Below are 21,634 nucleotides of genomic sequence, written 5' to 3' on the forward strand. Positions count from 1 at the left end.
AGACACAAATACAGGCAGAGACACACGCAAACAGATAAACATTATAACAAACACACATGTACACATGGATTTTGTATTGTAGATATGTGATAGTGGAGTAGTGGCCTGAGGGCACAAACTTAATGTGTTGTGAAAAGTTTTTATGAAATGTAATGTCATGTAATATATATTTTTTGTATATAACTGCCTTTATGTTGCTGGACCCCAGGAAGAGTACAGCAAATGGGGATCCTTAATAAATACAACTATACACCCCTGGCTCTGGCTGTGTTCAGAGGAATAATGTCGTTGATCCTGGTTCAGCTAGAACAGCTGGTCTGATGATGTGAGAAGTGATCACTGACCTGGACTCTTTGGCCTTTTATCTGGCCGTGTTTCCTCTAACGCTACGGATCTTGTTCTCTTTTCTCCTCTCCCAGTAGATYTAAATGTCGAGCATTTTTTCACATTGTAGTTGTTTACATGTTTTGAATATCCTTCATGTATCTGTCCTTTGTCCCTCTCTCAGCTGTGGTAGACCGTACAGCAGGCTGAGCCATGGGGAGGGATCTATGGACAAAGGGGACAGAATACCCCACCCTGGTAAGTAGTAAAAGGACACGTCTCTACGTCTCCATATCTGTCTTCTCTCTTAGTGTTACATTTCTATTTGCCACGTCGTGAGCGTGCCAGCCACCTGACTTAACCCCTGATCTGTCCTGTCCTATAAGATGACCCGGCAGTGGCGTCGTCAGACTGTGAGAGCACCTACGAGACCAACCACAGTGACAGCAGTGACTTTGCACAGAACGAGGAGGACGGGGAGGGGGCCAAGAAGCCCTCGGACACCCAGGACGGGTGCAGGTCGTACCAGCCTGAGGGCATCGTCCTGCAACCCCTAATGCCACCTCCAGAAGTAGGTTCCTCTATAGAAATGCATTGAGTGGAATGAAAATGGGTCTACAAATATGCTAAACATTTCATGGCTGCAATATCAATCAATCAACACATTATGAAATGATGCATTTGATTCGAAGAGCAAATGCCAAATAACACGCTATTTCCCTATATAGTGCACTACCCTACTTGTAACATACTATTAGCCATAGCCACTTGAAATGACCCTTGATRCTGACCCCTGACCTCTAGGACACACAGTCTATCCTGGCCCCAGAGCCTCTGGTGTTGTCAGAGCTGGATCCTCTGATGACTCAACTCAACAGCTGGAACTTCCCCATCTTCAACCTGGTGGAGAAAACACACGGCCGCTCAGGATGCATCCTCAGCCAGGTGAGAACAGGCCTCAGCCAGGTGAGAACAGGGCCACAGCCAGGTCGAGAACAGGCCACAGCCAGTGAGAAACAGGCCACAGCCAGGTTGAGAACAGCCACAGCCAGGTGAGAACAGGCCAACAGCCAGGGAGAACAGAGCACGACCAGGTTGAGAAACAGGCCACAGCCAGGTGAGAACAGGCCTCACAAGCCAGGTGAGAACAGGCCTCAGCCAGGTGAGAACAGGCCTCAGCCAGGTGAGAACAGGCCTCAGCCAGGTGAGAACAGGCCTCAGCCAGATGAGAACAGGCCTCAGCCAGGTGAGAACAGGCTACAGCCAGGTGACAACCAGTGAGTACAGGTGAGAACAGCACATCTTCAACCTGGCGGAGGAGACACACTGACAGTCTGGCTGCATCCTCAACCAGGTAAGGATAGATACAGCCTTAGTCACGTGAGAACAGGTGAGACTTAGCTAGGTGAGTATAGTTTTCAACCGGGTGGAGATTAGGCTGCATCCTCAGCCAGGTAAGGTTAGCTACTGTAGAGCCAAGTGAGAAAAACCCAGACCCATCCAGGTATGGATAGGTGAACAGGTAAGAATACTGTGGTGAAAACAGTCCACCGTGAACCAAGAGAGAATGGCTCAGACTTTAAATCAAACTTGATTTAAAATGCATTTAAAATCGCAACACAATTAAGAAAATCCATTACGACAATGCAATGAAAAATAGTTAAAGCAAACAGGAAGCAGTAAAAAGTATGAATAAAAAGAACATAAAACACATATGATGTTAAAACAGTCACTGATTAAAGGCCAAGCTAGAAAGGTGGGGTTTTAAACGTGATGTAAAAGCCTCAATGGTGTCTGCCCCTCTTACATGACAGGAACAGCTATTCCATAACTTAGGGGCTTTGATAGACAGAGGAATCCACTCACCAATTTGTCCATGGAGGGATGCCTGTGAATAAAGCACTGTGAGATATGGGTGGGATTACACTCCCATCTACTGGTTGAAACAGTAGTTACAAGTAATTGGAATTGCAGTGTACTGTAAACCAAGACGGCATTAGGGTCGTTCCACGAAATGAGTTCAAACAACTTTCTATTTCACCTAATTTTAACATTCTGTCATGAATAGCACATGTTCAACTTAATAAAAAACATGTTCTCATCTCAAGAGGTTCATAAAAAAATTACTATAATATCAAATCAAATTGTATTTGTCACYTGCGCCGAATACAGCAGGTGTAGACCTTACAGTGAAATGCTTACTTACAAGCCCTTAACCAACAATTAAGGGCTTTTAGGTATTTAAGAAAATACCTAAAAGAAAAGTAAGAGATAAGAATTAAATAATTAAAGAGCAGCAGTAAATAACAATAATGTGGCTATATACAGGGGGTGCCGGYCAGAGTCAATGTGCGGGGGCACCGGTGTCAAGGTAGTTGAGGTAATATGTACATGTAGGTAGAGTTATTAAAGTGACTATGCATAGATAATAACTTTATTAAGTGCCAAATAAAGTAACCGGGTTGACCGTAACATGGTTGACTGTTTCAGGGTTGACCGTAACACGGTTGACCGTAACAGGGTTGACGATGTGTTTTTCTTCTCCAATTTATGCTTTGGCCACAAATACGAGTATAGGATGAGTCAACAACATTGATCGGTTATGAGGAAACAGATTATACATTTAAAAATTAGTTTTTCACTGGAAAGTTACTTTTACACTATGATTTGATTATTAAATGTTACATTTTTCTTTTGAAACAAATATTTAAAAGGAATATTTTTACCATATTAAAACGAGAATTCAGTTCACTTAACAGGGCTGACCTTAATCACATGAAATAAAAAATAAGCTTTAGAAATGACTTTATCGAAGCGACAAAGTAACTACGGTTTTACAATGATGGTGAACATTTTGGGYTTAAGTGAGTTAAAATCTTGCTAGAAGTCACAGACGGTGCACAGAGGCATAGCCGCAGGAAGTAGGGGTGCTGGAGTTGTGCACTGGGCCTTTACTAGTCCTGTATTAGTGGACCTATATAGCCTTCTGTAGCGTGGGAAAAAATCACTTTCTCCACCCACCCCTCCCTTGTCGACCCAAAGTTCTCACACGGTTATACACAGAGGGACATGTCAAAATGCAGAATTTTGCAGAAAGTCTTTAATCGTATAAAACAATCAGATGTATTGAATTTTCCATTTGGTCTATATTAAAGTGCACTTGATTTAATATAACAGGCTTTTAATTCAATATTGGTGCACAATTTCTACTTAATATATCAAAGTGACACAAAGGGGACTCATTTCGGGGAAAGACCCATGAGCAGATCACAGCTTCAGGTGTGAAGAGACTAACTAGGTGGATGGGATAAGGCTGATCTATGTGTGTTCCAGGTTTCCTACCGCCTGTTTGAGGACACGGAACTGTTTGAGACGTTCAAGATTCCTGTCAAGGAGTTCATGAACTATTTCCATGCTCTGGAGAACGGATACAGGGACATCCCATGTGAGCAAACGTTACCATCAATCATCTATGAGAATATGCTTTGAAAATGCACACACAGTTACATCAAGTACTCAAGAATATCAAAAACATTTAATTGAAACTACCGTAATCCAAACTCTGTGCAGCTGTGGCGGTAGCACTGCCTATTCTATCCACAAGAGGGAGGTYTTGGCTTTCTCAATGCAATCACAGCACGTTCTGTTCCCTCTACCGCCACCTGTTTCTGTATGGTTTGTGAGGTCTCATTATCATCCAGTGGACTAAGTTAGTATTACAGTTGGCATCTCCTCTCCCTCTCCATGCAGACCACAACAGGATCCATGCCACTGACGTGCTCCATGCCGTGTGGTACCTCACCACCCAGGCCGTGCCAGGCCTGCCCAACCACCTCACAGACCACAGCTCAGATTCTGGTGAGGACACACACACGCATATGCAAATACAAGCGTACACACATGCACGGACACACACAACCACACACACACACACGCGTGTGTGCACACTCCTTTCCTCCACTCTCCATTCCTTTGTGTTCCAACGGAGGCTAATATCCTATGTCTATAAGCCTACTGTTGTATGCTTGTTGCTGATGGCATCCTTCTGGGGCTCAATTAGCTGCTGTGTATTAATTCATACACACCAACCACATCAGTAGCTTATGTGAAATGGCATAATATTGTCTTACATCAGCCGTACAGTTTGCAGACCGGAGGCTGTGGAAGTTCCCAGAACAATGTTTCCAYTGAGATCAGATGACCGTTAGTTCATGGTCATCGACAGTTCTTTTACCTCTCGTTCTCTATGTAGAGCTGTTCCATAGAAGCCTATCTCTTCCAGAGGAATACAACAGACACCAATGTCAACACGCTGGTCTTGACCTGTTTGTTCTTTACACAACCTGTCTGACTGGGCTGGCAGATGGCCTACTCTGATGGCTGAGGGGCAGGGTGGCTGGCTGTCTGTCATTCATGTTGTTTTCTGATGCTCATGTCATCCCATACACACATTTGCCCACACATTAGCACGCTAACGRGCGCACACACTTACACGCACACACAACACCCATTGACCCAAGTGTTTTGTGCTAAAMTTTCTGATTTGTTATGACAATGTCCATCACCCCTCACCTCATTTATCTCTCTGACCCTTCTATCCCTGTGTGTGTGTGTGTGTCCCCAGACTCTGACAGTGGGCTCCTCACCCCAAGCCATATAGGCCATACAGGGTTCCTGGTTTCTAAGATGTCTGCGGTGATGGAGGAGGGTTATGGATGTCTGTCTGGCCTCATCCCGTCACTGGAGCTCATGGCTCTGTATGTGGCTGCAGCCATGCACGACTACGACCACCCTGGACGGACCAACGCCTTCCTCGTGGCGACTAGCGCTCCTCAGGTAGGAAGGGAGAGAGGGAAGGAGGGAGGAAGAAGAGAGGGAGAGGATGGATGGATGGATCTAACTAAAGGAACTGGAAAGGTGAAAGCAAAGTCCCGGTAGATGTCCACCAATAATACTTTCATATCTTGTGTTCTTCTCAGATCACTGAAGAGATAAATGTAGGAAGACAAAGGGACCACTGAGATGCACCAARGATAACTAATGAGTGACATGTTGCTCTCTGTCTCCCCCTGTAGGCCGTGCTATATAACGACCGCTCGGTGTTAGAGAACCACCACGCTGCGTCGGCCTGGAACCTGTTCATGTCCCGGCCAGAGTACAACTTCCTGGGCAACCTGGAGCATGTGGAGTTCAAACGCTTCCGCTTCCTGGTCATCGAGGCCATCCTCGCCACCGACCTCAAGAAACACTTTGACTTCCTGGCYGAGTTCAACGCCAAGGTAAACACAACAAATGGTCATGAGCTTCTAATCTCTACATTTCTCTTTGATGTACAACGTATCTACAGCTGAATGGACTGAAGCGCTGTGTCATTTTCTCTGGTGACTGACAACTTACAGTATGTCAGTAACAAGCCTGTAGGAGAAGATCTGAGGTTTGTTTACTCAGAACTTTTCCTCTTATGCTCTCCTRGCTTCTCTCTGATAGGTTGAAAGGAYGTAGGSATAGAGGATGTGAGYACACAAGGAAAGACATTTGAGAMTCATTTAACCCTTGCTTCTCTCCAGGTGGGTGATGATGGCTGTTCGGGAATTGACTGGTCCAATGAGAARGACCGGTTGCTGGTGTGTCAGATGTGCATCAAACTGGCGGACATCAACGGCCCACTGAAACACAAGGACTTGCATCTACAGTGGACCGAGGGCATCGTCAATGAGTTCTATGAACAGGTACATCTATTAGGTCTAGYTTTGCCAGAAGATACCGACCCTACCGTTACGCTTGTTTACACTGAGCTGCACTGGGGTCAGAATGCAATCATGGTTACAGTAAGACACCGTGGAGCCGGCGTGAGATGTGCATCAGAAAACATACCTCAATGCAGGAAAGGGATACTGTACTCCAAATTTGACCTTTGTCCACAATGCTTCATCGAGAAGACTGAAATACAGATAGTTTTCTGCCTGATCATGAAATGGTCATTACACTACCTTCTGCATAAATAGCTATGACAGACTTGAGAGGGTGTAGAGGGGCCATTATATTTCTCCATCAAATTACATTGAAATGTGTTCCACTTGGGACTAAAATAGAAGGCGGGCCACTTCATGAGTCCATCACAGTTCTGCCCAGTGTGAAGAGGTACAGGTGCCTGGAAACAGCCCACTCTCCAGTAGCAATGCTGCTCATTGGTCAGAGATGGACGAGTGCCTAGCAACCACACCGCTGATCAGGAAGAGCGACTCTAAGAGGTCAGAAAGCGATCAGCGTGTAGGCATATATATTAGAGAAAGGAGGAGATAGGAATCCCATTGGGCAATGAATGGAGGAGCGTGTAACGCCCCACCCGGCAGACTGTCGACCAATCTAAACAATGGCCGTCACATTGTCATGCTGTGTCACGTGGTTGCTAAGCTAATCGTCATGCAATCCCTTCTAAAAGACCGGGTATGAGTCGAGAAACCTGCCTATTTTCCTCAAAAGTACCTAATGTCACGATTCCAAAGCTATACGATATTGCAGAGACAAAGTAAATTATCTCACATCTCGGAAAGATTTMTAATGTTGTACTTATTGTTTACYTAATTKATGCTTACGTTGGGGTTTTGAACTAGCGCCCAATTGWRTCCCATTCACTCATTGAAGGAGTGCTCTTCTTGTCCCAGAATTGCCCAGAATGCACCACGTGGCCCATTGACGATGCATGGGCAACGTAAACAATGGCCGTTAATACGATTCCCATCAGAATAGATAGAACCAATGGATACTCCCATTCAAATCAAAGTTCTCTGATGTGGAATCGTGGCCATACTGGGTCTACCAGTTCCGGAATATTCTATGCCAGTGTTTCCCAGACCTATCCTTGGGTACCCCAAGTCAGTCCACTTATTTGATGTATTTCAGAACTAACACTTTTAACTAATGAGTGGCTTGATGATTAGTTGACCATATAATACGTGGACTGGTTGGGGGGAACTCAATGAGAGGTTTTATTAATTGACTGTGAGGAATAATGTGAAATGTTGAATTACTTTTGTTGTTCTGTTTCTTTATCAGTAGTGTTGATGTGACACATACCGTCCTTGTATGTAGGCAATGTACTGCATAATGCATCATCTATTCAAAATGGGATCCCTGGCATTGATGGAGAGACAATTAGATTGTTGATGTGTTGACAAACAAAATGCACAATATGTCACTCTACAGTGATAGGAGCACCAAGGGTGTAGGTTATAATCAGTGCTACTGTGATTGACAGCGCAGTCTGTCTGTCTCTTCAAACGCCTGAGCTCACTCAATGATAAAAACCCAAACCCTCGTTCAAATGTCAGACCTGCTTGCGTCCTTGGAGAGAGAGAGAGAGGGAGGAAGAGAGAGAAAGATAAAGGGGGAGGGAAAGACACGAAGACAGGGAAGTGAAAGGGAGAGAGGGAAAGACGGGGAGGAGAGAGAGAAAAAGATAGAGAGAGGAAGTGTTGTTGTACTGCAGTTCAGCTGACCTACTTGTGTCATCAGTGACAGTCGTCATTCACACAGACAGAGATGCAGCAGCAGCCACACATCAGATCACAGAGCACTCAACTGCACTGACTGCACTATACGCCAAGACATGCACACGAATAACACACAGGGGAACACACACACACACACACACACACACACACACACACACACACACACACACACACACACACACACACACACACACACACACACACACACACACACACACTAAGGTCAGTTGGAGAATACCCACAATCCTAACGCTGACCATTAACACAGTGAAAACATCTTAAAGATCTGACCCTGTATCAGTGGTTAAGTTGTAACTTTACCTTCTCCTTGACACCTGTCTTTAGAAGATGTTTTAATGGTTCAACACGCCCCTCTGCTCTAGAGTAGCACCTCTCTCTCTTTTTCCCCCTCTCTCTCTCTCTCCCTCTTCACTTCAGACACTCATTTCAGTCCACTGCACTGACTGACGAAAGCTCCGCTGGTTACTATGGCAACAAGAGACCTTGCCTGCTGCGGTCCACTTCGATGTGTATAAGCCCCTGACGTCAACAGACACATATATATGTATCCGGCTATATATTACTTTGCTATACATGTGTATACGTGATCTTGTCAGTCAGCCAATACTGGACCTATAGATGAACTTGTAGGCTTCCTCTAGCTGGATAGACGTGTGTGTTTTGCTGTTTATGTTCTTGACCCAGTTTGAAGCTTTGATTATTCAGTAGCTAATCCCACAGGCTCTGCGCGCTGGCGGTTGCCGTTGGTTTACCAGCTTAGAGACTGAGACGGMCTGGTGAACAAAATGAGAGKGTTACAAATGTTGATATGTTTTCGACCATCAGTTAGAATGCAGTTGAATGTAGTTTTACATCATTTCTGAAGGTCATTTTCTCTCTCTGTGTATTAGTACCTTAGCTGTGACGCCCTGCATTTGAGTCTAATTTCCCTCATGTCATTGGCTGGTTGATTGATTGATTGATTGATTGACTTTCCTCAGTGCCAAATGGTGACGTAAAGAGGTCATTGATATTATATTTACATTAGTCATTCAGCAGAAGTGCTTACCCAGAGCGACTTAGTTAGTGCACTGCATTCATCTTAAGATAGCTAGGTGAYACAACCATATATCACAGTCAATGTAAGTACATTTCTTCTCAGTAAAGTAGCTATCAGAAAAGTCCGTGCTAGTATGAAAAGACAAGTACAAGTGTTTAATAAAATCAAGGTTATTATATTTTTTGGGGGGTGTGGGGTTGAGAGGGGGGTGCTGTGGGATTAATCAAAATACTCTGTGAAGAGGTGGGTTTTCAGACGCTTATATCTAACATTCTGCCATGTTTACCCATAATGCACCACTCCTCAGGGCGATGAGGAGTCGAGTCTGGGCCTTCCCATCAGCCCCTTCATGGACCGCTCTGCGCCACAGCTCGCCAAGCTCCAGGAGTCCTTCATCACYCACATRGTGGGGCCGCTCTGTTCCTCCTACGACTCCGCCGCCCTCATGCCGGGGAACTGGGTCGACCCCGCCGACGCACGGAGGACGGAGGGAGAGGAGGTGGGGGAACGAGAGACAGAGGAGGAAGAGGAGGATACAGCAGAGGAGGATGCGTCGACTAGCTCTGAGAGTTCCCGTAAGAGCATGTTGACGTTCATGTTGAACTTCTTTGAGTTGAAAGAACTCCGTTAACAGAAACCTGTTGAAATCAAAGCTCAGCTTGAAATGGCCCAGGTATTGAGTTGTTGATATAGTGCCCATCAATAATGCATGTAGTGGATTTAAGCAATAAGGTATATTGGCATGGATACAGCCCTTAGCCGTGGTATATTGGCCATATAACACAAACACTGCGGTGCCGTAATGCTATTATAAGCTGGTTACCAACATTAATAGAACAGTAAACCAAGTCAGCCAATAAGCATCCAAGACCCAAACGACCCGGTTTGTAATTAGCAGTAGATGCAGAAGCCTCAAATACACGAGGCTACCTGGTCTGCCTTAAGTGTATTTGGTCTTCCCAGGTTATCAGACCCTGCTTTGTAACCCCTGTCCAGAGGTTGTATTGATAAGGGTTTGCATGTACAGTATAAGGGGGTAGAGATGTAGTAGGTTTTGTTCTGAGGGATTTTTTCCCCCTACAGAGAAGCACGTGGTGAAGCTTAAGAAGAGCAGGAGGAGAGTGTTCTGTCCCATCACTCAGCACCTTCTGGACAACCACYAAATGTGGACAAGAGTCATCGCCTCGGAAACCCGGGACACACCGGACAGAGAGGCGCCTAACTGCCTCAGCAACCCCGCCGAGCCAATCACAGCCATCCACGAGGAGGAGGATGAGCCAGCCAGTAAGGAGGAGCCAATAGATGGCCAGGGAGAGGAGACAGAAGGGGAAGAGACGGGGCTTGCGGAGGAAGAGGAAGTGGTCGAGCAATCAGAGACTGCAGAGAAAAGGGAGGAGGAGTTGGAGTGAGAGGATTATCTTTGACCCTTGAAGATCAGGAAATGGAACATTTATACAAACTCATACCCTCTCCCAAATAGACTTTCTGACTCTTGTCAGAAAATATACCCTATTCCCCATGTGGTGCACTAGCTGGCCAAAACTAGTCCACTATACAGGGATRGGGGTGTTGTTTGAGACGCAGCCCCTGATATTTGGTTGCCAGGAAATCACTTAGACACAACACTGTAGAAGTTTGGAGTAACATGTGCCTAAAGAAAASAAGGTGGAGGGAGGGGAAGCTGAGGATGAGTTGGGATTTATTGTTTTACATACGTACTATATTGGATCAGGTTTCCATTTCAGAATCCCTCTCCTTGACGAGGTGCCCACAACGCAATACGGGCCCACAGAACACTGACCCCACTGCCAGCCTCAAGACACAGCCGGCCATACTAGTGGTCCGCATCCACCTGACCGCCCTCACAGAACCAAGGTGTACAAAGTGGACTGTACTGAATAGACAGTACAAACACTAGCTCCTGAGGACAATGAGATGAAAGTGCGGGAAAAAGCTGTGTCCGCTCTGTGTTGGTTCTCAGGGAGCGAGGAGAGGACTGAGGACTGGGGAGAGGAGGGCCAGTGTTGATACAGAGTGTGCTCACACACACGCATGGAGGCAAACACACACTCACACACACACACAAACCCATCAGAAGATTTGCTAGCTACCCCAGGAAGAGGGAATGGGAAGTCTAACATAGAACCCTGTAGCTCTGAAAAAAGCTTTATACTCAGTCATGGGAAAAATCCACAGCACAGTGTTTCATCACATTCTTCATCTCTCTCCTCGTTCCCAATTTTACCATGTTTTTTTTTCTTTCTTTCTGTCTTTCTTTCTTTCACTCTCTTCACTTTTGTGTCAGTCATTCAGGCTCTTTTTTTCTCCTCTCACTCCTARGCAGTTCCACAGGACTCAGGAACACTGACACGCCCCACTGGGCACAGACTGGTTGAATCAATGTTGTTTCCACGTCGTTTCAATGAAATTACGTTGAGCCACAGTGAAATTGGCATCGAATTGACGTCTGCCCAATGGGACCCAACGCAGAGCCCTCATCACAGTGTCCTTGTACCCTTTGTCATTGTTGCTTCAACCAACACAAGTGATTGTTCTTTCATTTGTTTTATTGGTTTGTGGTTTTGCGTTCTTATTTTTATTAACATTTGCCGTAAGATATTCACTCTCGGTGGCMTTTGTGTTTTTTTAAATATGGCGCGGGACTTTTATTTTGTTGCCTTTCTTATTTTACGTACCCTGTACTTTGATTATCTGCACACTACAAAGGGAATCACTTTGAATCTGAATCACACGGTTTCTTATAGAGTTCGATCTTTCTATTATTCAGAAGCCTAGTTACGTATTCCAATGTAAGATGTTTAATAAGTGCAGATTTTTTCTCTCTCTTCATAGCCTTTTGACCCAGTAGATGAGTACGTGTACCACCTCGCTGGAGAAGAAGCATTCATATTTGGATTCATCTGTGGAAGTCAATCTGACCATGACACTGAAAAAGAGATTCACCTTTTTGAAAGGTTCTCTACAGCCGTCTTCATTGATAAACTATTTTGTAGAACTCTCTCGTAAAACTCTTTTGACAGGACACTGACCTCTAGCCTGTGTTTCTGTGCTCTCTCACAATGGGATCTACCACCCAATACCCTGACAGGCAGTTCAGCCAAGAGAGGCAATGTCGAAAGTACACAGATTCTCTCAGTCTCTTCAGCGAGCATAATTCCCCATCGAGTGAGCTGTCTCACTCAGTTCCTTCGGAGAACCAAGGTTACAGTCATAACCCGGCATTTTCTATTGAACTCTGGGATATCATCTTTTTCTCCATCAGGCTGAAATGATAACAGGCCTTGGAATAGCTTTCAGCTAGTCAAGTGATCAAAGAAAGTTAATTGCTGGGTGGCCCTTGGAAAGCCTTGAAGGAGATGCGGAGGGGCCCTGAGGTTCAACCAAGAGAACACGGTTACAGATATACTCCACATACCCACAGAGAGACTGTGCTGCTCTATAGAACATGGTGAATCACGCATGGGGCTGAATGCAAAGCAAACAAAAGTGTGAAGAAAGAGAATGCAGTAAAAATATCCATACCAAGAAAGGCCGATGTCTGCTTAGTGTGTGTTTGCTGACTCCCACAAATAAGTGATGTATTTATTAACTTTCTGATAGTTTCAACATTTCAACCATAGGTCCAACTGGTTCAAGCACCTGTCGAAGAAGGCCAACATGGTTGAACTGTAGCTACCCCATTGTAGCTATCAGATGATACATCTACCTGCAGCTATCCCATCTCTCCCTATCCATCCAGCTCCTAGCCCAGGGCAGCTCCCATGACATGACCAGGCAGATCAGGCCTAAGCAGGTGTGTGACCGGAAAGGCACCCTATTCCCTATATAGTGCACTACTTTTCACCATAGTCCTATGGACCCTGGTCAAAGTAGTGCAGTATATAGGGAAAAGGGTGCTATTTGGGACACAGCCCAGGTGGACTAGCCAGCCAGCCTGAGCCAGGCAGCATGCTGCAGTCAGTGCTGGGCTCCCCGTGGCTGTCCATTGCTCCATAGCCCCGTTTGATATCCAGAGAGAGACAAATTGGTGGTGACAGAAGGATGAGAGGGAAAGGTAGAGGAAACAGGAGAGGAGAGAGGGAAGTGAAGAGGATATGAGAGAGAGAGAGAGAAGCGGATAAGAGAGAATGGTATAGGAGAAGGAAGGGGATGAGAGAGAAAGGGAGATGAAGAGGGGCGGAAGAGAAGCGTTTGTGGGGTTTTCTGAGGTTGGTCAGATGTCTCTTTTCTGTTCACTGATGGTGTCTGTGAAAACGGCACTTTGAATGAGGAGCCAATTAAAATGTATGTCTGTCCCTTCGTCTTTCTGCCTGTCTGGTTCTCCTTGAAGATTCTACCCTTAACAGATTGTTGTAGCCGGTAATATTATCAGGAAAAATTATTTGTGGGATGACAATGTTTAAAGCAATACTGACACTTAATCTGTATCTGAAGCGTTTGAGTTGCACTTCGTGATCTCTCTCTATATCTCTCTCTCTCAAACACCAACCTCTTTGTTGTGTGATCTGTTATGGGTCATTATTTAACAGTAGCATTTAGTGTTGTAGCTGACATAACATCTTGTGATGGGCTAGGGGCCAGGTGGTTGCGTGAATCGTTAAAATAGTTATTGGCCCATATTAAACGATACAGAGAAGAGGAATCAGACATTGCTAGTCAACCCCTGACCTATACATCTGCTGAGTCACTGCCTCATCTGAATAAGGCCTTTCACGATTTCAGCGTGGCCTAGGGGGAACTGAACAGTAACAGACGCAATGGAGTGAATGCAAAAGCAATATTCACAGCCTATGATGACCTGTGTGCGTGCATGTGTGGATGCGTGCCTGTTCTGCGGGAGCATTTGTTCAAGGGGTATTGTGAATGTGATTTGGTGGCCAACATTAATAAGCTACTATGGTAGGACAGCAATATATTGCTCTTCCTAGTATGTATGACTAGTCCATCTCTAATTCCTCGATGTGACCACACTTCCACTGTACCTATTCAAGTCTGACAACACCTAACCAATGAGTTCCGTCACCAACTGTGATTTCAGATAGCTTTTGGAGTGGTATATATCTCAACATGGATTTCTAGAAACATCCGTTTCCCCACTGCTTGGTTTCCATGCAGACTAGAGGTGGATGGGAGATGGAGAGAGACGAGTCTGGAATTTTACGCTGTTCCTTAATTGAGCTGTGGAGAAAAGGAGTCCACATGTTGGGAAATATGGTGAGGGCCTTTCAGATGCTGGGTCTTGGAACAATGATTCATCCTTTACACTTTGTCCTCTACCTCCCGCCTTCTCGTCTGTTGTTGCATGCTAGCTTCCCTCTGTATCGGTAAACACAGGATTGATATGACCCTTGGCAACAGCACTGTGCGTCCCTGACACACGGATACAGTGCAGGGAGGCAGCGGGAGAGGGAAGGGAGGGACAGCAGCAGAAGAGAGAGAGAGATGAGAGAGGGCTGTGTGTCATAGCGGATAATTGGTTTGTCTTTAAGTGACACTCGCTGTGTCTCAAATGGCACCCTATGTGTGTGTGTTTGCCAGCTTGACAGCATGGTCTGACAGTCCTCTGAGCGCCTAAAGACAAAAACCCTTCAAATGTTTGTCCTCCAGAACATTTCTTCCTTCTTCATCTCTCTTTTTTTTATCCCTCTATTTCTACATGCGTGTTGTTCAAAACACACCCAGGATTTATATTTTAAACTTATGTTTCCATTGAGTTGTTTTGATCACATTTTCACATTTCTGTAAAGGTTAGTTATGTAGGGATTTTTGTTTTGTGGTATTACCGAAGGGCTGTGTTTATTCCTAATTTGCAAAGGTCAGCTATGTAACTGGTATGTGATGGAGATTCTACAGTATGTGTCGCGGTTARATGTGTGTGAGAACACGGTTATTCATGTAACCACCTATCAGAGGAGAGGTTAGTTCTGTTTGCTCTGATTCCATCTGTCTGAGCTGGGGGGGGGGAGCTCACACACTCATACGCGCATACACACACATGCGCGCACACACACCAACTGTAGACTGCCTCGTGCAATTACAAAGTCATGTGCAATTGTCTAGGGGAGCTCACACGCAATTCCAAAGTGGGTCATAATACATCCTATTCAGAACCGAACCTTAGATTAAGAATAACATCTTGGCATTTAGTAATTGACAAGGACGTGATAGTGGTCACATGCTCTTGTTGACATTTCTTTCAGAGTACTACTATTCCCGTAATTCCACCCTATCAGTGGGCAGCAGGAACTCTAGAATAGGAACCAAACATGGGCAATTGGGCATTGAAAGCATTGAGCCTCCCGTGGTTTAAACAACAACAGGCACGGTTTGAAGCCCAACATCCTTCCGCAGACTTTGCCTTTGCTTCATGTTTTAACTCTGTCCTGTGTGATGTTTTTTCAGGCTATTGCCAGATTCTGTGTGTGTCCTAAATGGCTCCCTATTGACCAGGGCCCATATGGCTTTGGTCAAAAGTAGTGCACTATACAGTATAGTGAATAGGGTGCCATTGGGAATGAACAAAATGTCTCTCTCTTTGTGGGCATATGTCTGATTACCATAATCTTCATCGGCTCACATATTAGCCACAACGAGAACCAAACGAGCTTTACACCTTCTTAAATGAGACATACGAGATTTGTTTTATATATTTATCTTTAGCGACACTTCACAAACTGAATAATTATTACTGTTTCTTCTCTCTTGTATCTTGCACTTAACACATGTAGCAATACCWATAGGATGGGGAAAACAGACGTGTGATTCACCAGTATTTGTGAAGTATTTCATTTTATTACTGGTTTATTGTTCCATTTTGTACAAAATACATGCTGTACAGATATAACAAATTAAAACGACAACAAAAGTCTTTTAGATAAACTTAATTTATTTTTACTGTTTTTGTAATTTAGACACTATACTGTAGCTTCTTTTTGGCCAGAATTACTGAAAGTGCCTCTTGGTATAATGTATTACAAAGTAAATATACAGTATATTGAGATAATTAGAAATTGTCACTAGCTGAACAATGTGGATGTTGTAATGTGAARACTGAATAACATGAGTTAAATGCTGTGGTAATCGTATGTGTGGTCTCTTTGCCTCGACTTCCATTTATCTTTTCATCATTATCTATTTCATWTAACTATGTCAACATGAAGTATGTAAAAGCCTTTCAACTTCTCAGGTACGTCCTCAAGGTTACTGATACATTCAATATTTTGTTTGATTTATGCCTACCCGATAAGCCAACAGTCATAGTTGATTAGGGGTGGCAGGTGGCCTKGTCGTTAGAGTGTTGGGCCAGTAACGGAAAGATTGCTGGATCGAATTCCCGGGCTGACAAGGTAAAAAAAATCGTTCCGCCCCTGAACAAGGCAGTTAACCCACTGTTCCTCGGTAGGCCATCATTGTAAATAAGAATTTGTTCTTAACTGACTTGCCTAGTTAAATAAATGAATTTTGGCAACATCATAGCATACTAGTGATAGGTTTGGTTTTTGAGCTTTAACTATTATTAACCATTAGTTATAAAAGGAGACATGAGGGGTGCCATAAATGAAGTTTGGGAGGGGCTGAGTGCAGGGAAAACGGTCACATGTGGCAGTACTGATAAGGGGAGGAACCGTTTAAGGCCCAGATCTCTTAGCTCCCTGCTTAGCAATAAGGATCCAATGTGTAGCGATGAGGAGGAGACTCCACCCAAGGTGGGGTATGTATACACTACCACGGGTGACACCATGGCTTTGTCTAATGCAGCTGTATTGACCCTCTGGGCAGAATAAACTTGGTTTAAAGCTTTCATAGTGTCTGTTGAGTTTGTACTCTGAAAACTAGAACCTAACTGTTATGCCCTGACCTTAGAGAGTCTCTTTATTTCTCTTTTTGGGTAGGTCGGGGTGTGATTTGGGTGAGCAATCTAGGTGTTCTATTTCTTTGTTGGCTGGGTATGGTTCCCAATCAGAGGCAGCTGTCTATCGTTGTCTCTGATTGGGGATCATACTTAGGCAGCCTGTTTTCCACCTGAGTTTGTGTGATCTTGTCTTTGTATAGTTGCTGTTTAGTGCTACAGATCTTTACGTTTGTTTATATTTTGGTGTTTTTTTGGTGTTCATCTATAAAGTACGATGAACACTTTCCACGCTGCGCTTTGGTCTCATTCAATTGACAACGAACGTAACACTAACACTAGAAAGATCCCATTCTTTTCCCACCCTGTTATAAGATGTTATTGAGATATAAACAGTAGTGACGTGTCAGTATGGAGGGATTAAAAGAGAGAAAAAAGATGGCTATGTTACGAGCTTATGCCTGACTCATTAGTTGAGGATTTGTCTTAAAGCGTAGCTTTATACTCTGACGCCCGGGGTTTAACACGTTCTATACCAGATTAGCCACCATCCACCAGACCAACCTGGGTTCCAACAGTATTGGTTTTCTGTCAAGTACTTTTTTGATCGTTAGATTGAGTATGCCTGGAGTGCGAGATGCCATATGGGTGGGTTTGCACTTTTGAGACTATTTCATTGGCTCCATTGCATCACGCAAGCTCAATCAAACTCAGCTAATGTATTTGAAAAAGAACAGACATCATTTGAACCCAGGTCTGCCGAACACACTGGTCTCTGTCTTTTGATCCTGAGACCTGAGCTATGTGGAGCTGAAGGTAATTAACATCAACAGGTCTCACTTCCACCATAGGGATCAGCCAGATCAGCCAGCCATGGGTTGAACCCTGACCTGTAACCCCTTCATTTCCTCATTCACTAATCTAAAATAATGGTGATCTGGCAGTTTTTAATGCGGTTGTGTTGTCTCGACTCAAAGACAAAGGGATTGAGGCAGCACTTAACACCAAGTTACCCTCACATGTTCAATTCCAGCCAAAAGTTTGGACACACCTACTCATTCAAGGGTTTTTCTTTGTTTTACGATTTTCTACATTGTAGTAATAGTGAAGACATCCAAACTATGAAATAACACATATGGAATCATGTAGTAACCAAAAAAGTGTTAAACAAATCAAAATATATTTTATATTTGAGATTCTTCAAAGTAACCACCCTTTGCCTTGAGGAAAACTTTGCACATTTGGCATTCTCTCAACCACCTTCACCTGGAATGCTTTTCCAACAGTCTTGAAGGAGTTCCCACATATGCTGAGCACTTGTTGGCTGCTTTTCCTTCACTCTGCGGTCCAACTTATCCCAATCCATCTCAATTGGGTTGAAGTCGGGTGATTGTGGAGGCCAGGTCATCTGATGCAGCACTCCATCACTCTCCTTATTGGTAAAATAGCCCTTACACAGCTTGGAGGTCTGCTGGGTCATTGTCCTGTTGAAAAACAAATGATCGTCCCACTAAGCGCAAACCAAGTGGAATGGTGTATTGCTGCAGAATGCTGTGGTAGCCATGCTGGTTAAGTGTGCCTTGAATTCTAAATAAATTACTAAATTACAGTGTCACCAGCAAAGCACTGTCACAACATCACACCTCCTCCTGCTCCATGCTTCACAGTGGGAACCACACATGCGAAGATCATCCGTTCACCTACTCTGCATCTCAGAAAGACACGGCGGTTGGAACCAAAAATCTCAACTTTGGACTCATCAGACCAAAGGACAGATTTCCATCAGTCTAATGTCCATTGCTCGTGTTTCTTGGCCAAAGCAAGTCTCTTCTTCTTATTGGTGTCCTTTAGTAGTGTTTTCTTTACAGCAATTCGACCATGAAGGCCTGATCCACGCAGTCTCCTCTGAACAGTTGATGTTGAGATGTGTCTGTTACTTGAACTCTGTTCTGGTAACTCTATCTATTCTACCACGCCCAGAACTCTGCCCCTTTTATTCTCTGTTCCCAAAGCACTAGTTCTTATAGCCTTTAGCCGTACCCTTATCCTACTCCTCCTCTGTTCCTCTGGTGATGTACAGGTTATCCCAGCATGTAGCCCCCAGCATCACACCTATTCGCCAGGCGCTCTCATTTGTTGACTTCTGTAACCATAAAAGCCTTGGTTTCATGTATGTTAACATCAGAAGCCTCCTCCCTAAATGTGTTATATTCACTGCTTTAGCACACTACGCCAACCCTGATGTCCTAGCCGTGTCTGAATCCTGGCTTAGGAAGGCCACCAAAAATTCTGAAATTTCTATCTCCAACTACAACATGTTCCGTCAAGATAGAACTGCCAAAGGGGGCGGAGTTGCAATCTACTGCAGAGATTGACAGAACTCTGCAGGCTAACTATCCAGGTTTGTGCCCAAACAGTTCAAGCTTCTACTTTTAAAAATACACCTTTCCAGACATAAGTCTCTCACTGTTGCCACTTGTTATAGACCCCCCTCAGCCCCCAGCTGTGCCCTGGACAGCATATGTGAATTGATTGCCCCCCATCTATCTTCAGAGTTCATACTGTTAGGTGACCTAAACTGGGATATGTTTAGCACCCCAGCCGTCCTACAATCTAAGCTAGATGCCCTCAATCTCACACAAATGATCAAGGAACCTACCAGGTACAACCCTAAATCCCTTAACATGGGCACCCTCATAGGTATCATCCTGACCAACTTGCCCTCTAAATACACCTCTGCTGTCTTCAACCAGGATCTCAGCGATCACTGCCTCATTGCCTGCGTCCGTAATGGGCCCGCAGTCAAACAACCACCCCTCATCAGTGTCAAACGCTCTCTAAAACATTTCAGCGAGCAGGCCTTTCTAATCGTATCCTGGAAGGATATTGACCTCATCCCGACTGTAAAGGATGCCTGGTTATAATTTAAAAATGCTTTCCACACCATCTTAAATAAGCATGCCCCATTCAAAAAAACGTAGAACAGATATAGCCCTTGGTTCACTCCAGACTTGACTGCCCTTGACCAGCACAAAAAAATCCTGTGGCGTACTGCATTAGCATCGAATAGCCCCCACGATATGCAACTTTTCAGGGAAATCAGGAACCAATATACACAGTCATTTAGGAAAGCTAAGGCTAGCTTTTTCAAACAGAAATGTACATCCTGTAGCACTAATTCCCAAAAGTTTTGGGACATCGTAAAGTCCATGGGGAATAAGAGCTCCTCCTCCCAGCTGCCCACTGCACAGAGGCTAGGACATACTGTCACCACTGATAAATCTACGATAATCGAGAATTTCAATAAGCATTTTTTTCTACGGKTGGCCATGCTTTCCACCTGGCTACCCCTACCCTGGCCAACAGCTCTGCACCCCTCGCAGCAACTTGCACAAGCTCCCCCCACTTCTCCTTCACCCAAATCCAGATAGCTGATGTTCTGAAAGAGCTGCAAAATCTGGATCCCTACAAATCAGCTGGGCTGTACCTTCTCTTTCTAATATTATCCGCCGAAATTGTTGCAACCCCTATTACTAGCCTGTTAAACCTCTCCATCTTATCGTCTGAGATCCCAAAAGATTGGAAAGCTGCKGCGGTCATCCCCCTCTTCAAAGGGGGAGACACTCTAGACCCAAACTGTTATAGACCTATATCCATCCTGCCCTGCCTTTCTAAAGTCTTTGAAAGCCAAGTTAACAAACAGATCATCGACCATTTCAAATCCCCCTCTCCTTCCAGACTCACATCTCCAATCCAAAATTAAATCTAGAATCGTCTTCCTATTTCGCAACAAAGCCTCTTTCCCTCATGCTGCCAAACATACCTTTGTAAAACTGACTATCCAACCGATCCTTGACCTCGGTGATGTCCTTTACAAAATAACCTCCAACACTCTACTCAGCAAATTGGATGTAGTCTATCACAGTGCCATCCATTTTGTCACCAAAGCCCCTTATACCACTCACCACTGCGACCTATATGCTCACGTTGGRTGGCCCTCGCTACATATTCGTCTCCAAACCCACTGGCTCCAGGTCATCTACAAGTCTTTGCTAGGTAAAGCCCTGCCTTATCTCAGCTCACTGGTCACCATAGCAACACCTACCCGTAGCACACGCTCCAGCAGGTATTTTTCACTGGTCATTCCCAAGGCCAACATTTCCTTTGGCCGCCTTTTCTTCCAGTTCTCTGCTGCCAATGACTGGAACAAATTGCAAAAATCACTGAAGCTGGAGACTTATATCTCCCTCTCTAACTTTAAGCATCAGCTGTCAGAGCAGCTTACCGATCACTGTACCTGTACACAGCCCATCTGTAAATAGCACACCCAACTACCTCATCCCCATATTGTTATTTTTGTTGTTGTTGCTCTTTTGCACCCCAGTATCTCTACTTGCACATCATCATCTGCACATCTATCACTCCAGTGTTAATGCTAAATTGTAATTATTTCGCCACTATGGCCTATTTATTGCCTTACCTCCCTAACCTTACTACATTTGCACACACTTTACATATATTTTTCTATTGTGTTATTGACTGTATGTTTGTTTATCCCATGTGTAACTCTGCGTTGTTGTTTTTGTCGCATTGCTTTGAGTTATCTTGGCCAGGTCGCAGTTGTAAAAACTGGCCTACCTGGTTAAATAAAGGTTAAATAAAAAAATAATGAACTTATCTTCTGCAGCAGAGGTAACTCTGGGTCTTCCTTTACTGTGGTGGTCCTCATGAGAGCCAGTTTCATCACAGCGCTTGATGGTTTCTGCGACTGACAAAGATCTTGAAATGTACCGGATTGATTGACCTTCATGTCTTAAAGTAATGATGGACTGTCGTTTCTCTTTGCTTATTTGAGCTGTTCTTGCC

The 21,634-nt window shown here is 44.4% G+C and overlaps 1 protein-coding gene across 1 annotated transcript in view; it reads left to right on the top strand.

The window, feature by feature from the left end:
• The window catches only part of LOC111950196 (cGMP-inhibited 3',5'-cyclic phosphodiesterase 3A-like), an 89,140-nt gene extending 72,420 nt beyond the window's left edge, over positions 1 to 16,720 (top strand). Inside the window, exons 6-15 of the mRNA XM_023967607.2 lie at positions 509 to 582; positions 711 to 895; positions 1,129 to 1,269; positions 3,658 to 3,769; positions 4,075 to 4,182; positions 4,949 to 5,160; positions 5,400 to 5,603; positions 5,892 to 6,053; positions 9,206 to 9,473; positions 9,982 to 16,720. Of these exons, the coding sequence (XP_023823375.1) occupies positions 509 to 582; positions 711 to 895; positions 1,129 to 1,269; positions 3,658 to 3,769; positions 4,075 to 4,182; positions 4,949 to 5,160; positions 5,400 to 5,603; positions 5,892 to 6,053; positions 9,206 to 9,473; positions 9,982 to 10,307 (1,792 nt within the window). The 3' untranslated portion in view covers positions 10,308 to 16,720. The remainder of the gene's footprint in view (positions 1 to 508; positions 583 to 710; positions 896 to 1,128; positions 1,270 to 3,657; positions 3,770 to 4,074; positions 4,183 to 4,948; positions 5,161 to 5,399; positions 5,604 to 5,891; positions 6,054 to 9,205; positions 9,474 to 9,981) is intronic.
• Positions 16,721 to 21,634: the final 4,914 nt, after the last annotated feature.

Source organism: Salvelinus sp. IW2-2015, linkage group LG3 (assembly GCF_002910315.2).
Source record: "Salvelinus sp. IW2-2015 linkage group LG3, ASM291031v2, whole genome shotgun sequence".
Lineage (NCBI taxonomy): Eukaryota > Metazoa > Chordata > Actinopteri > Salmoniformes > Salmonidae > Salvelinus > Salvelinus sp. IW2-2015.